The sequence below is a fragment of the Symsagittifera roscoffensis genome, chromosome 8 (assembly GCF_963678635.1).
Source record: "Symsagittifera roscoffensis chromosome 8, txSymRosc1.1, whole genome shotgun sequence".
Lineage (NCBI taxonomy): Eukaryota > Metazoa > Xenacoelomorpha > Acoela > Convolutidae > Symsagittifera > Symsagittifera roscoffensis.
The window spans coordinates 1916597-1933804 of NC_087069.1; the positions used below are offsets into that span (position 1 = coordinate 1916597).

General features: G+C 41.1%; 3 protein-coding genes across 5 annotated transcripts in view; 1 reads left to right on the plus strand and 2 right to left on the minus strand.

The window, feature by feature from the left end:
• LOC134853034 (uncharacterized) overlaps positions 1–17208 on the plus strand; it is a 273968-nt gene that overhangs the window by 82139 nt on the left and 174621 nt on the right. The gene's annotated exons all lie outside the window — the stretch shown is intronic.
• Positions 4602–6340, minus strand: LOC134853000 (sialin-like). Its single transcript, XM_063868909.1, has one exon. It carries the CDS (start codon positions 6215–6217, stop codon positions 4694–4696), a length of 1524 nt encoding a protein of 507 aa, XP_063724979.1. The 5' UTR covers positions 6218–6340; the 3' UTR covers positions 4602–4693.
• Positions 13176–17208, minus strand: part of LOC134853079 (uncharacterized) — a 60922-nt gene continuing 56889 nt past the window's right edge. Inside the window, exons 13-16 of the mRNA XM_063869014.1 lie at positions 16579–16693; positions 16024–16224; positions 14262–14328; positions 13176–13847 (exon numbers count right to left, since the gene is read on the minus strand). Coding sequence (XP_063725084.1) covers positions 13581–13847; positions 14262–14328; positions 16024–16224; positions 16579–16693 — 650 coding nt within the window. The 3' untranslated portion in view covers positions 13176–13580. The remainder of the gene's footprint in view (positions 13848–14261; positions 14329–16023; positions 16225–16578; positions 16694–17208) is intronic.

Genomic DNA, 17208 nt, shown 5'->3' on the forward strand with positions numbered 1-17208 from the left:
AGGGGTGATCCTGCAAGAAACACTATCCCAGCAAAAAACGTCATCCAAAAACTGAACACGATGATCTCGTCCCTGTAGAATTTCGCTGGCTTTTTCTACCATCTCATTAATACTGAAAAAACGATCTACTCAGTCATAGACGGTTAGGTGGTGCGGCGGATGGAACACCCAGGCATCTTTTCCATAAAGATGGTCGAAGCATACACAGAAAAGGACCCCATGCTCAAGATCATACGCGACGCAATACGGGACAAGAATCCGAAGGTGGAAGAGATTATTACGAGCCTGGGCCAAAACTACGGACAACACTTCCCAGGCCTCGCCGTCAAAAAAACTACCTTTAGATGGATGGGAGACTCGCAAAATCGAAGGCGCTGGCGAGCCCAATTAAGAACCGACTGTACTACTAACACCCTAACACCCTGCCGCGAAAAAATCTATGCAGCCTTTGAGTTGATATGGATGCCCATGATGCACTGTAACTTGGAAGCGACGGCCAAATTATGCAAAAACTACCTAGAAGCAGGTAGAAATTTTAAGTCTGACATAGCCAAGAGTGACGTAGGAGAAATGTTTGTGCCAAAGGAAGCCAACGGAATAGTCCAATTGGACTTATAAGGGCCAGTTAATTACGTAAAGGGAGGAAAAAATACGCCCTAGTAGCCGTCGATGCATTTTCTCACTGGCCGTTAACCTATTTCTGCTCTAGCAAAACTTTGTAAAATGCGCTAATAACGAACTTCCCAGAGAACTTAACATTGATCAGGACTCCGGTTTCTTCTCAAATAAGATTAATCACTTCTGCAAAAATGAAACTATATAATTATTAAAAGTGCCTGTTTGAGATCATCAGGCCACTGGTGGGGTCGGAGGAACCTTTGGCTCTCTTAAAAACTACGTTATACATATCTAAAAGAACGTACCGAGCAAAAGTTCAAACTTCTTATAGAGCACATGAAGACAAACTTCACTCCATTCGAAGCACTTAATGAAAGATAAGCTAACACCGTGTTGCGAAACTTCACAAAACGCTCAAGTTTGAAAAACTTTAACTGGAACAAAGTATTTAACCAAAAATTGTCTTCTTTAGACGGAGCGAGCGGTAGAGCCAACGAAGACGCTTTCAACTTGGCCGTGTGTAACCTCCGAATGCTATGGGAAATCATTCCTGCGACACACTCGGAGGAGCCGAAAGAAACAAACAGAAAAAAGGCAGGGGGAAACGAAGGAAACAGATCCTCGGCCCCACCTCGACCAGGACACATCGGAGGGTAAGACGAGGAATTAATAAACTGCGTCGGCCACGCGCAGGACCCGAAGATTTCAAACGAGCTCCCGAATAAAGAGGACTGAAACAAAAGTCTCTGTCTCCATACCGCACTGAGGAACACCTCGAAGCCCGTAGAGACAAAGGGGGCAAAGAGGTCAAACTCACCGTTCTGACATGAAGGACAAGCCACTCATAGTGATAACTACATGAAACCTGCAAGGCATTTTGGTCCATGAGACAGATGAAAATAGACTGAAAAAGGTTATAACGATGTGGAAGGCAAAAAGTGGGAGATAATCCTCGTAACTGAGCTCCGGAAAAAAAACGCAAGGAGTAAAATGGCTTAGAGGAATAGGAAATCAAACGGTCTTTATTCACTCCCAGCGCAGCGGAAAAGTACTCAGGGGTGAGACTGTCAAATCCTGGATAGAGGAAGGCCAGAAGAAACGTTTTCCGGAACGTACCAGCGCCGTCGAAACACACAGCCTGAAAATTGTGTATGCGTACCAAACTCTAGGGTGTAACGGAATTATTGGAATAGAAGAACACAGACACTGCCTAGACAATGAAATTACTAGAAATGACTAGAACCCCAAAATCCAAAGTATTAACAGTTGGTCCTGATCATAATGCTCACATTAGAAGGGAAAGGACTCGTGAAGCAAATGGTAGGTATTGTCTCATGACTTCAACAACTGAAGCAGGAGGAGAACATCACGACTGGTGCGTACTACACAATCCCCAAAGGGTAAACTCTTTCTCAAAAATTAGAAAAAGAGGAACATCTTTCAACCACAGCCACCGCCGAGAGTTCTGGACCTTCCGTAAAGCGTATCCCAGAGTAGATAAACCTGCTCTCTGGGAAAACTGCGTGATGTTTTGGGATCTTTCCCAGATTCCCTAAAAGATTTACATGAGGCAACCAGTTACCAAATAAAAGCAAAAGAAGGGGATAGCAAAAACTGAAACCCTGAAAGAGGGTTAAGGGAAGGCTGCTCAACATCTCCCTGTTTTTTCAATTTATATCACAAATTATTGATGCGCATAGCGGAACCTGAACTTAAAAACTATTTCAGATGCTAAGTACGAACAAACAAGTGTAAAATCGCGTTGAATACAATATGTGTAAAATGGCGTTGCCAGATTTGATAAAAATAGAGAAACATAACAATGAGACGAAAACTGTAAATTTATTCTATCCCTATTTGCCGACGACACCGCTGTCATCGGGGAACAAAGAAAAACTGAAAACATGATCAAGAAATTGAACATGATCAAGAAAATATTGGGTAAATTCGAAATGAAAAACAATGAGGACAAAGAAGAGGCATTTCTTGGATCGGAAGAATCCGAACAGTTACTCATCTTGCGCTGCTAGCTGGGACCGAAAGCAGATATACAAAATCGGATAAGCGTGCAGGATATTAATGAGCAAATTTGTGACCACAATACCAAAAAAAAACATGCTCCCAAAGAAAAAACAAGCACAAACACTACAAGTATGCGTGGAAAGCGGACCACTGTTTGACTGCAGTACTCGACCATGGTATAAAAGGGAAGTTAAGAGTTTACAATTTTGGATTGACAAAAGATACTGATACCTCTGGAGCGACATAAAAGGACCACCTTTGAAACAAATGCAGGCTGAGGGAGTACACATGCAGGACATTCGCAACTTGTTTGGTATCATATCTATAATCTTGAAAGTAGAGAAACGTACCCTTGAACGTAGGCTACATACTGAGAATGAAAATTGAACGAACAGTAAAGATAGCGTTATTGAGATGGCTAAGCAGCCTGAAAAATATCAAGAATTATCCGGGATACTCCGCAAAACTATTTTTTTACTGGAGGAATGTTATGAGAGAGGCAGGGACAAAGTGGATTGAAGCAACCAAGATAGTAATGGACAGGAAAGAATGGGAACAAAGAATAACCAAGCGGATCGAAAATTTGGAAAAATGGGAATGCCAACAGGTAAACTTTTCAACGGGACGAAAGGGTGGAAACAAAAAATTTGAATTAACTACAGCAAGCTTTCAGTGTAATGATTGTAGAAAGCTGTGTAAAGAAGTTGGTGGACTAAAAAGACACATCAAAAGAATAAACACTGAGGCAAGAAACTTTTCCAAATGCAACCGTTGAGACAAAACATATAAACTTGAAGGCTGCTTTAAAACCACGTGAAATCATGTAACCCGTAAGCGGCCGAAGAGGCCAGGGTCTACAAACCAGCAACCAAGATCTGTACCAAAGTCAACAAAAAGTACTCAGCGACCAATATGACACACGATTGGATGCAGGGGGAGAGGGCATGCTTCCGAGGAGGCGAATGCCTGAAGACGAAGAAGAAGAAGAAGAAGAAGAAGAAGAAGAAGAAGAAGAAGACCCTTTCAGAACGAAGGACTGGGATAAACGAAGCGATTTGACAATGGCCCCACAAAACTCACGCGTCCCCAGAGTGTTAGACGAGAAGGAATTTGCCGAGAGAGACATTGAGCTTCGTCAACCTAAGGCACCTGCAGAGCTGCAACACGGAACAGCCAAGCGGCCAAAGGAGGCCCGCCTATACCGTGTACCAGTAAACCGAAGTTACAGACAAAAAAGACCCAGCCAGGTATAAGAAATTTGATTAAAAAAATTGAGAAAATTCCGCCATATACCGTTAAAAAGAAAAAAAGCTATTTGTTAAGATGAAGTGGTAGCTCGCTTAGATACGAGCCAGAACCTGAGATTGCAGGAGTTGCAGGCCCATCAACAAGTACGACGGAAAAATGAACGGAAAATTAGCTGTGCCTTACCAATTGGGACGGACAAATCAACGCTTCAGAGCGAGAGACGATTGCGAGCACAAAGAGCGGCCAGTACAAAGAATGCGGTATCGGAGAAGCAAAAATAGGGAGAAAACTCGCCATATCCAGTGGCGAAGATTCCGACGACACGGCGGACGAATCAAACACATTTACGGCGAAGGGGGAGAGCAGAGCAAGAGAAACGCCAATGGCACCGGAAACCAAACCACGCAAAACCGCGGAAACGCAGGAGGACATCCTCTCTCCTAACTAGACCAAGTTACGAGTTTCCTCCCCCAAACTTTTTTGGAAAAATATGTCTCAGGGCTGCGAGAAAAACGCTCAATTCTGATTAGCTGAAACTCTGATTGTGCAATGGTTTGAATTGTCCAATATTCTGATTGTCCAATACAGTTTTGCATCAAAGAAGCTCAGCGCTTCAGTCTATTTTCTTCCAACATCGAGCAATAGCCTTCGGATCATTACAGTTTGTATAAAAAGCAAAATTTAAGTGATGCGAATCTTCGTAACTTCTCATCGCTTTATAATTATTTAGGTTGAGTCGAACGTATCCTTTAACTTCTATTATAACTTTAAAAACCAAACAAACTAAAAGAATATGGGTTTATGTTTAATGTCCGGTTTCATGTAAATCTTCAAGTACATCTTGGCTGTCTATATCGAAATGAGGAACTCCCCAGGACTGGGTCTCACCGGAGCCCAAAACGGCGAAGGCCAGTCCGCCCGTCCACGCGACCCCCGCGAAGGTGTAGAAAGCATTCAGCCACAAATCCTTGCTGTGCACATTGTCCTCAGTGATTTTTTCCACTATAATGGGCGACAGAAACCCACTGGTAGTGGCCACAGTGTTGGTGATGCCAAAGATAATGCCCGCAAAATGAGGAGCCAGGTCTAGGTTGTTACAATAGCAGGCCGAGTAATGGGCGCCGAAAAAGAACATTCCGATTGCTATAAAGGCAATAGCTTTTGCATCGTCACAGCCAGCATAACCAGCAAGAACCAGAAACAACCCGGGTAAAAAAGTGCTAATAATTTGGTTGAACTTGCGGATGAATGTAGTGGAAACGTATTTTCGGCTGCGTAAAAAGTCGGTTATCTGAGACGTCAAAACTGTTCCAATGAAGCAGCACAGCCACGGCAATGCACTTAAGAAGCCATTGGAGGCGATGTCAAAATTGAGAACCTCCGACAGGTACTGAGGCAGCACTGACATCAGGCCATAGTTTATGAAGTTAACTGAAAAGTGGGCAACTAAGAGTCCGTAAAAAGGCAAACTGGTAAAAATACCTTTCCATGGAATTTTGTACTTTTTGCCGTCGTCGACCTGTGACTGAGTTTTGATGAATGTCCTCTCGCTTTGGGAGATGCGAGGGTGTGTGTCGGGCGAGTCATACACAATTAGACACCAGGCGACATACCAGACAATGGCAAGTATTCCATTCGCATAGAAGCCCAGAGGCCATCCATCCCACAGGGCCACAGTGCACAAGTAGCCGACTAGGGGCTGGATGGCCATGTTGCCGAAGCTGGCTCCAGACACAGAGAGAGCTGCGAAGAGGCTGCGCTCGAATTTGGGGGCCCATCGGCCAATCAGGTGGTGGAAAGAGGGAAAGGTCATCGCCTCTGTCACTCCCTCCAGAACCCGCAGGATTATCAGCCACTCCACCCCCAAGTAGGAGGCTGGGGGTGTGAGGAGGGTGAAAACACCGGTCAGCAGAACCCCCAGCCCATAAAGATGTTTGCCCCCATACTTGGAAGCTACATACCCTGCAGGTAATTGTGTGACCATGTAGCCATAGTAAAATGCACCCAACACATTCGCTTGCTGTCCTGATGACCACTCAAAAGTTCCGTCGTCAGCTTCGTCTGAGCTAGAGTTCGAATCTCGCACTGGACAGTTTTCGTTGATGGATTTGTTGTCGTTTGACTGCTCGCTTTTCACCATGTCGACCAGAGCTACGCTGATGTTTATCCGCATTGAGTACAGCAGGAAGAAACCAAGGAAACCCATGAAAGCCAGTCGGTATCTAGTCGAGAAAATTTTACCTCGCACTGTTTCGTGGTAACCGAAATCATCGCTGATCAAATTCTTAGTCTCGAAGCTCCCATAACTCAGCTTACCTGAGCTTTTCATCGCAATGGCAACACTTCGCCGGTACTTTGGTACCGACAATTAAACTTTAACAGAAATATTTAGATCGGAATTTAGCCACTTGAGAAATACCAAGGCTACACTTCAAGTTTATTCTGGTTTAGGCATTTGCTTATGGTGGTATAGTTAGTATAGATCATAAATCAACAACCCAAAACTGTCATTTGATACTACGAGTGAACTGTATTTTGCTGCTCAGTTTGGTTACCAATTAAGAAGCCATAAATTGCTTGTTTTCTAGCAACTCTGACCAATCAAAAATCAAAATATAAGTCGTTTATTGCAACGATTAGTGAATTTTTGAAACCTTTTTGGTTGCCCGAAACGTCAAAAGGAAGGCGTTCTTGCTTTGCCATCAGGAAAGTTTTTGGAATTTTTTTTTTCGATTGAAAACTTTTTTTCCGTGAATCAGTTTCAACAGCCCCGATGGTCGGTCTACCGTAGTCAAACGGTCAGATGACTATATATCTATTGTAAACAGTTCACTAAACCTCACACAAGTGCGCCCAGGTAAACAAATGACAATAAATAATTGATCAATTTCCAAAGGCTTTGTTTCAGATAACTTCTTTGCCAGAAACTTCTTGCATTTTGGTTTACGTGCTCAAACACCATGCGAACATCCATTTTTGGTCAAGCGCTACAATTTTAATGTGTTTTGAAACTAAGTGCAGACCTGAACATGCAGGAACGCAATAAGTTGTTGCCTAAATGGAGTTACAGGCTTAAGAGGGTAAACTTTTCTGGTATCACGAACAAATTTTTCAAGTTAAGGTTACTATGAATCCACATTCAAAATTTCGAAGAATAAGTCAATTACTGAATTGGGGAATACTTGAAAAAAAAATTGGAGTAGAAAAATTCGCTCATACAATACATTTAAAATATTTGTGTAGTTAGTTAACGCAGCAAATCGTTGTTCTGATTTTTTAACAAAGCTATCTATGCCAAAAAATGGGGTGGATCTATCTATGCAGGGGCGGATCTAGGATTTTCTCGAGGGGGGGGGGCGGATTTTCAAAGAAATTTCGAAAGTTTTGACGACCTTTTTTTTTTTTTAGGTCGATCAGATTGACGTTCCGAGCTCTCCCAAAGCAGTAAAAAGACCCTGTTTTGGCCAAACTTTCTGCGCCGCAGGCATTTTTTTGATAAAACAGGTCAAAAAAGCCGTTTTTGGGCACTTTTTGGAAAATTTTGACAAGAAAAACGCATTTTTTTGGCGCGCGCTCCCACTCAAAATTAGTATATATTGGCGCCGAAGGCGCCTTTAGAAAAATTTTAGGGTCGGTCGGCCAAAAATGGATTTCTTAAAAAGTACCAAAGGGGGGACCCTTTGGGTTGGCAGGGGTTCGAATCCCTGAGGGGGGGGGGGCGTAAGCCTGTCCCCCCCCCCTTAATCCGCCCCTGGTCCTATGCAAAAGTAAAGCTACAGCAATGGTTTTTCTTATAGTTTTTTGTCCATGTTTCAAGCTCTCAAAAACTCATCTGCTTTGATCTTATATTTTGAAGAACATGCAATCTCTTAATAATAACAAGAATAAACGGTTACTGTGCCAGTAGCACAAAACAATCTGACCATAGTCCCAGAAACAATAGGCGCTAAAATACTAGAAAAAAAAACTAGTGTTACTCGAGTAAAATTAAGTTTTTCCGTTTTAAATTATGCTATTGTAAGCTTTTAGGCCAATAAAATAAGCTAGTGTAAGCCTGCTTGTTCGCTGTATTAGCGGGATTTGAAACGAACCTCCAAAAATTTTAAATCTGTTGTTCTCGACACTGGAAAAACTTTTTCAAAAATTATTAAAAACATTTGAATCACGACTGTAAAGGCTTTTATATGATATATCACTTAATCCCAGAAAAAAACTAAAACACTCCCAAATACAAAGTTTCTCCTCGTTTTTCAATTTGTTAGACCAACTAGATTCCTTTTACATCAGGGCCAAGCCCTGAAACTTCCGACTGCACTTCAAGGCCCATTTAAAAAAGTTTTTGCCTGAAAATTTACCAAAAATTTGGAAAAAAGCCTTTTCTTGTTTCATTTTGTTTTTCAATTTTTCCCCCACACGCTGATCTAAGCTACAAATGGATGCAAAAATAACCCGGGTAAAAGTTTTCCGCTCTTTCGTTGAAGGTCGGAACAATTATAACAAAATTGGTCCTATCAGGGCAAAATCTTGAATGCCCGACTGTCTTAGCTGGTCTCGACTAGCTTTTGGCAAATGAAATATGGACAATCTATGAGTTTTAGGCAGATAAGTTTAAGTTTCAAGTCGTGAATGGAACGAAAAAGAAAAGATTAGCTTGCCTCAATCCAATTTGGAATATATTTACAGAGCGGGATGATATCCAAGCGTAAAAAATTCGTGTTGAACTTTTAGTATCAAACTATAATACGAGCAGTTTTGCTTGTTTCTTGTCAGATTTTTATACTGGAATGCGCAACTGCGGGGCTCTCAAAGATCCAGAAGTTAATTCCGAGTGAGCAAACATTAACTTTTATATTGGCCTGAAAAAAATCAAACCTCGCATTCTTTTTATTCCTTGCATACTTGGATAATTGGAACAATGAATTAAATCCAATCAAACTTTGTGGCAATTTAAATGAAGCAAAAATAAACAAAATTCAAAGTTATTGACTGACAATATTGGGAAGGCGCTATTTAACATTAAGATCTAATTTTCAGTGCCTCAAGCTGAAAAAATAGCTTTATGCGCGCATAGCAATTTATGTAGCTGTTTCGATAATTCACTTATTCGATAAGGGTAGTAGTCGCAAGTGAATAATCTCTGGTTATGAAGCTGTTTCGAATTGGATCAAGGCGGTGGAATTCTACTACCTGAACCCGGAGAAGAAACTGGGATTGAGTGACATATTCAATTTCGCCTCTGCTCTGGTCGAGGTGGTGGAACTCTTCTACTCCCACCACACTCGGAAATTACGTTTCAATCATAAAGTTACAGAAATCGAAAAAAAAAATTGTAATTGAAACTTTTTTGGCTAGGAACCACCCTATTATTCAAAATCAAATCTTCTAGAAGGCTCTTTTCTGGAATGAATCAATCACAGGTTTGGAGGTATTCATATCAACTACTCACTCATTATTTACACAGAGGTGCAGCTGCGCTTCCCAAACACTTGCAACAACACTACCAAAAACAGATCTATCAAGTTAAATGAGAAAAAGTAGTAGATATAAGCCTCAAACTAAGAACAACTCGGCTATGTGTAGGATTAGAAACTGCGATCTACTGCAATCAAGAGATTTGCAGTCTCATGCAATACTTTCTCAGCCACTCAAGCTTGACAACCGACAAACACTAGTCACGAATAAAGCAGCTACATATGCTAGCAAATTGCCAATGCGATTAAGCACCAACACAAACAGACTCAATTTTGCAATCATCAATTTGGAATATAACAAACAGAAAACATCCACAATAACTTTGCATGTAACAAATCGCAAGGCATAAAGCCACATTTTGTATAAAGAATTCTTTTCAGACAAATTGAGTTAGAAATTTCTGAAACCGAATTGTGATGTTGTTTGAAGCGAATAGCTTTTTTCGATTCATTTGATGAATTCAAAAATATCAACTGTGTTAATTTATTACGATTCGAATGTCAAAGCACATGCTCTCAAAAAGTTGTAAAGGTGCCCCCCACCATTATTGGGCTTCCGCACCATAAAAGTGCCGCAACAATATTTGCGACTTAGGTTGGAAATAAAAGTAGGTTCGTAATAATGACAGTTTTTACTATTTTTTTTAAAAATCGTTTTTCTAAATTAAAGTTACATAGACTTTTTTATTTTTAACACTTCATTTTTGTTCTTAATTTTACTTGCAGAATCGCAATTTAAAACTTTGACTCGGATATTTCTTTTTTCGAAAAAATCAAGTTTCTGTTTCTAATTTTCGAATCAACCAGCAAAGTTGAGCAAAAAAACATGCGAAACAATGACGAACTAGATATAAAAGACCAGTCCGTTTTTGATACTTGTAATATATCAAACTCGATCTCGATATATTTGAAAGCCAGCAATTTTAATATTATCTTTTAAAACACTTTGTGGCGCTCCTATAGGGGTGGTGCCCAGCAGTCATATGATTACTTGTTCAAATGGCATGTGCTCTGGAGTTAGCCCGGTGAGTTCTAGCAAGTAATTCAAAGCTTTAAGGGTGCTGGTTTGATGCCCTCTTGACAACAGAGAAAAAAATTCGGGTTATGCCACCGCGTGGGTTGACTAAAAAGATTTAGGATGTCGGTATTTCTGTTTTGACCGACGACAAGATCTTGATAAGCATGCATATAGAATTCACAGCTTTTATGGCATATCAATTATTATTCGTCAATAGAAGTTCCCGCATCCAGTTTCAAGCGTTAATAATCGATTATGATATGATTTTAGTGGCAGTCTTACAAAAATTGAAAAAGAAAATGATTTCAAATAATTAATAATCGATTATAACCTCTCTTTTGAATTCGAATATAATTAATTAAAATGGATTATAATCGATTAATTTTATCCGAACTTCTAATTAGTTTGTTTTCCAGAAAAAATCCATTATAATCGATTATAATCCCTAATGTTTGACCATTGTCTTCGACCTTGCACCTGAATTGCTTATGATTTATGCTTTTCGTAGACGTTGGTTTATGTGAAAAATGGGAAAACTGCTTTAACGGTTTTGAAATCAATTCAAATTTTTAATGTTCCTATTTTATCATTTCTTCTGGATTATAATTGTTTCTCGATGCACATTTTAAGTTTTTTTTACCCGCAAATATCAGCACAGAGCTTTAGTTTCATGATTGATATTAAAAAATTATGTTTCACTTACCGCGGGATTCTTTCAACTAAGATGAAGGGATCTCTATGAAACTTTTGTTTCGTTGTTGTTGTAGTTGCCTCTCGCCGGGGCCCTACATTGTGGGGGGTACCCCGGCCAGGTCAATGAAACGGGCGGCTTCCACCGGGTTTGTCCAAAGGGCAGTGAGGGGGAGGTTAGTGGGGTTTGTGGGGCACTGGAACAGGTGGGCAGTCGTGTGGGGGGCTGTATGGCAGAGGGGACAGGAGGACCCTTGGTCTGGTTCGAGCCTAGCCCGGTACGACAACAGGTGTTGACTGTAGCCGGACCGAAGTTGGCTGAGGGTCCTCCGAGTACGTCTGGGTAGGGTCTTCTCCTCTCGGACGTTGACAGGAGGGGGTCTTGTACCGAGGACTCCAGACGGTGGATACGATTGGGTTGTCGTCGCCACCGTCTCTGTGTGCACAGTTTTCAGGAGCCGCCGGTACTCCTTCGTTGGTAGCGGCAGGTCAACGCCTTCGAGGAGGTGATCCAGACGGGGGGCATGGGCAGAGACTAAAGTGGGTTTCATTTTGCGGGGGGAGGAGGTTTCTCGGGGAGTCTCTGACCATGGTGTTCGGGGAGGTGGCAAGCCAAGAGATGTTGTGTTGCAAGCATTGCCGTGTGGGCTTTCACCCGGAGCACCTGCTTCTCTTCGTGTAGGTGGCTTTGGGGGGCCATTAGATGGTTCCCGGTGGCGACCCGCAGAGCCGCGTTTTGGATGGTCTGCAGACGCTTGACACTGGTCTCGGATGCGACTGTAGACCAAACTGGGGCCGCGTATTCGAGACGAGGCCTGACCAAGGCTTTGAAGGTCACGAGTAGCGTTTCCGTGTCCTGACCCCAGTCCGTGCCTGCCAAGGCCTTCATGGCGTTGACCTCCCTGGAGGCGTTGGAGGCAGGGATCCTGCAATGTTCCCCGAACTTGAACATCGGGTCAAACCTGACACCAAGTACTTTGGGGTGTTTTTCCAACTTGAGCGGGATATCTGCCACCGTCAAGTGTGGTTGTACGTTGCATTCCTTGGTGTCAGGCGTGAGTAATGTTACAGCGCATTTTCCGGGGGAGAGTGCGAGTTTGAGGGATTGAAAGTAGGACGTTAGGGAGTCGAGGTATGGCTGCAACTTAGCGGTGATGATATTGATCTTCGGCCCGCTGGCCCAGGGCGTCACGTCGTCTGCGTAGCTCACCACGTTGACACCCTCGGGAGGGGAGGGAGCCAACGTAGGAGTTAAACAGAGTCGGTGATATGACTGAGCCTTGCGGAACACCTGTTCGGACAATTCTGGCGGGAGATGTCTCACCGCGGAACAGGGTGCGTGCTTGGCGGCCGGTCAGGTACCCTGAGAGCCAGCGAAAGGGGTAGTGAAGTTCTGCTCAATTTCTCCAGCAGGGTGCGGTGACATACCATATCAAAGGCCAATGTCGCCAGTACCGTGCGGTCTGCCGGTTTCTTTTGGTTGAAACCGTCGGCGACCGCGCTGGAGATTTCGAGCAGGGCAGTTGTGGTTGAGTGGAGGGGGCGTAAGCCGTGTTGGTGTGGTTCTGGGGTCAGGTGGAATTGAAGTATTGGGAGGATGCAGGCTTCCAAAATTTTGACAGCGGGGCAGAGTAACGAGACGGGGCGGTAGGAGGACCAGTCCTGTGGGGGTTTTCCGGGCTTGAGTAGTGGTATGACAATTGATTTTTTTCCAAATGGCGGGGATTCGTGGTGAGAATTTGTGTTCAGATGAACCAAAGAAAGACAAGACATCTCACTTTTAGAGATTTTGACGGTAAAAAAGGACTAGAATCTATTATAATAGATTTTCGGAAAAATTATAATCAATATTAATTGATTATAATTTATTATAATGTCACGAAAAATGTTATCATTATAATAGATTATAAATCGTTAAACGTCTTAACTTGGCGCTTATAATCAATTATAATTTTTATAAAAGTACAATTATAATTGTAATATAATCGATTATTTTCTCTTTTTACGGAGTGCGGGTTGTATTTATGGGTATGCAAGCTGCCTCTATTCTGCTAAGATTTCTAGAAAGAACATCTGATAACATTTTCAAATCAATTATTATTGCCAAGAGGAAATTATAAAATAGATAAAAGTTTCAGCTACAACTAAGTCTCACAGATAGTTTACAAATTATGTACAATTGATGGCTCTGAACCAAACAATTTAATTCAATTATAACATTAAAAATCAGAAAATTTACATTTTTACAGCTTGGTGATTTTTACAACCCATTAGAATATATCTACACGGTGGGAGAATGGTTTTACTCACAGTATCACATCTTTAGTTTACAGAGAAATGTCCATCTATGTCACAGTCGTTTTTCATCCAAAGAACGAACAGCAAAGAAATCCTATAAATTTTATAATAATAAATCAAATCAATGTCAAAACTGTTCAATGTTCTTTGCAATTTGGGAATTGAATTGACAAGTGTCTCGAACTAGAATAAGCATCCGCGTGGACCGACTCCGTCTATCGTTCCTCCTCCTCATGGAACCTCTCCTCCCCCTCCCCCTCCCCCTGGCCCCGATTGAGGCTAGCTGGTTGGTGGTCTGTGGTGTTCTGTTGGCGAGAGAGGGACTGGAGACTGGTGTCTGCGGCGGCTGTGGCGAATGTGTTGGGAGTGGAGGAGTGGCTCAGTTCCACCACCTGGGCCAGAGCAGAGGCGAAGTTCAGCAGGTCACTCACCTCACTCAGCCCCAGTTTCTTCTCCAAAGTCTGGTAGTAGAACTCCGGCGCCTACATCCAGTTCAAAACAGAGTCCACATAACTGCAGATTATTCACTCGCGACTACCACCATTATCACATCCCCCTCATTTTTACTACAATTTTACTCGCTTTGCAAGCCTGAGTTGAGTGTATTTTATTCCATCCAGCGGTTCTCCGCAAAGACCTCGGATTTAGGTGTATTCCCTCATGGATAAATATTTTTCTAGTAAATCTTAAATCTAGTCACAAATTGGTCTTTATTAAATTGAAGAAAAAACGGAGAAAGATCACAAAAAAAACATTAAAAACTAAAACAGTTCCCAGTTAAAAATGAAATAATACATCACAGAGGAATCGAGCGCATGGATGTTCTATCGATCCTCCAGCAACTCACCCATAAGAGTATAAGAAAAGGTTTGGTGAGTAGTGAGGATGCTACTCACATTGGCATTCATGCGTTGCAGCTGCAGAAGATATCTTCCCGGAAAAGTCTTCAAGGAGGGAGAGTAACTGAAACAAAAGAAAAGAACACTCGTGTGCTAATTATACCCAGATCGATTCTGAATTGCATGTAATTTTCAATTTAATTGATGAGGCACATCTACCCACAACAAAAATATGAACGCTGGAGTTGAAACAAGACTGCCCGTATGTCAGGGCGAAATACTGAATGTTCAAACTGCCACTTAATTTACCTCCAATCGTTTACAGTAACGATGAATTTGATAAGCTATAATATTGGTACTGTCATATATATTTCTCCATAGTACATTTACTCAGCACCTTTTTTCCAATTTTTCCAAAGTACAAAAACAGAGAGGATAAACAAATGGCGCGTGAAAATGCGCACTCAAAGCCTGTGCTTAAATTTAATATAATTCCAAGAACTTAACTGACTAATTAAAATATATACTTTTATATTTACAAAATTTTACTAAGAAAAAATGTGTAGACCTGAAACCAAACCAAGAGACCGCATAGCTCCCAACAACAGGTCACTTGCATTCACTTAAGTGCATTTGATAATGGATAAGAAAAACAACTTTTTCTTTTCCCTTCTTTTTTTCAATGGTAACTTTTGCATCAATTTTTTTTTCAAAAACATTGTTTAAACTGTGAATCCGTGTTTCCTGGTCACACCCAAATAAGGGTTAATTAAACAGGGTTAACTTGAACAAAAATTAATTGTCAAATATAAAGCAATTAAGTTTTGAAGTTCCTAAAATGTATTTGTTTTGAACAAAAATTAATTGTCAAATATAAAGCTATTAAGTTTTGAAGTTCCTAAAATGTAATTGTTTTTTAACTTAAGTACAAAAACAAAATTGCGTAGACTGCTCATTCGCCCAAGACTAATGGGCATTGAACAGTTCGCGCAAAAAATATACAAGTTTTGATCCGCGATGCTGCAACAAATCAGATTCAATTTTGTAGAAGCACGCTAGTTTTCTGACAGCTTGCGGAAAAAAATAGTGTACTTAAAATGAGACTGGATTTCGGCAGAAATCTGATTGAAAAATATATTAGAATGAAATTTCACATATGAAAAATTATTCAATGTCCATGATGACCTAAAAATTTACACGATGCTTTGGGAGAAAAAAAACATCATTTAGATCAGTATTATTTTAAGAAGCTTGAGTATTACGATTGCAATTTATCAAAAACGGTTTCATCTGTATCTAGTTTCAATTTACTATTTAGTTTCAATAACACGTGATAACTCAACAAATCTGAATAAAACTCACTTGAATTCAGAATGAATGCAATTATATTCTTATCATCTGCAAACGGAAGTATATCCGACGCTTCGGGTAAGCGAGGCATATCATTATTAAACATAAGAAAAGCAGTGGACCCAACGAAGACCCTGCTGAACCTATCTATCAGATAGCCAGTCAGATTTTTCTTATTCATCTCAACGCACTGGCGCCTATCAGATAGATAGCTATGGAATTAGTCTGAAAAAAAGTTGCTTCGTAGTATTACACTATACTTGGCTTGTGTAAATAAAGGTCTACCAAGCCATGCAAAAACATATTGAGGTCTTGAGACATGTTGGTCACTAAAAAAAGTCGAATACCAAATAAAACGAAAAAAAAAACGTCCCAGTCTCAGTAGTAAACATTACGTAGTCGGAACTTAAACAACAAAAATTAGTGCGTGTGATTTTGGAGGGGCGGCTGAAAAAAAAGAGTAAAGTACCTGGTGAGGTTGAGAGTGTCCACCCACTGGGCCACATCCTCCTCCGACCACTGCAGCAGAGGGTGGTCCCTCCTAGTGGCCATAGTGTCCAACACTCCCCCTGCTGTGGCTGCCGTGGGGTCTGTGCTCTCATGCAGCAGTCCAGCCATGTTGCTGCTGTATCTTTGCCCCCCATTCAGTCTGGGAGTGGAAGTACTCTGGCTAGGAAACAGTTTCACATGCAAAATTTATCACAATACCTTGCCTGTTAAACGATCATTTTTTTTACTCTTCACACATTGATGCGATTTTTCAAATGTGTAATTCGTTGCATTTCAAACTGTTTTCTGGCATCTTTGATAAAATATATGAGCTCAGCCAGTTCAAGAACAACTAATACTCCAAAAAATACAGCCAGCGATTGGCACATTATAAGTCACACTACTGCTATTCTTCTGTTGAGTATCCAAGTGACCTTGGATGAAGTGTGTTCAACGTCATATACACTAACTGCAACTAACTCTTGTTCGTAATCAGTATTCTTAATTGTATCCCCCCTATTTCTCTCTCTTTTACCTGTCGGGTGGGGAAGGGTGGCTCGCCCACATGTATGTATCTAGGTCTTTAAGAAGGAGTCCGAAGTTGGCGTCTACCAGATTCGCGTGGTGCATGTCCAGCCACGGCCGATTCCCTACACAACACAAGCATACACACACTAACTTTACGCTACACTACGCGCACGTCTTTTATGTATTCACTCAATTTTACTCTATCATTAATTTGCCCTTTTCTTTTTCAATTGTTGAATAATCCAACTGCTTCTCTTCTGATTATTTCATTCAGGTGTACTCCTGTTTGTTTCGTGTAGTACTACTGAAATGTGCCACCCTGTCCCCGCTAAAGTGTCTTGATTTGATATCAAACAATGAAAAAAAATAACTTGGGCTGCTAGTAAGTATCATACATAATGAGTATCGAATCGTTATATAATTTCTAGTTTTCATTTTGAGACTTTCTTCTCATGAATCTTAAGCTAATGATTTCCCCTCCGAGTAAAAACTGATCTCTCCCTCCTTGCACTATGTAGCTAATTATATTGAAATGCCTTCAGTCAAAACAGAATCAATGGATTGTCAAGATAAATTGAGATGACCTGCAATTTGATTTTTTTGAATTGATTTGATTTCAGAGACGTCATTGATTTTT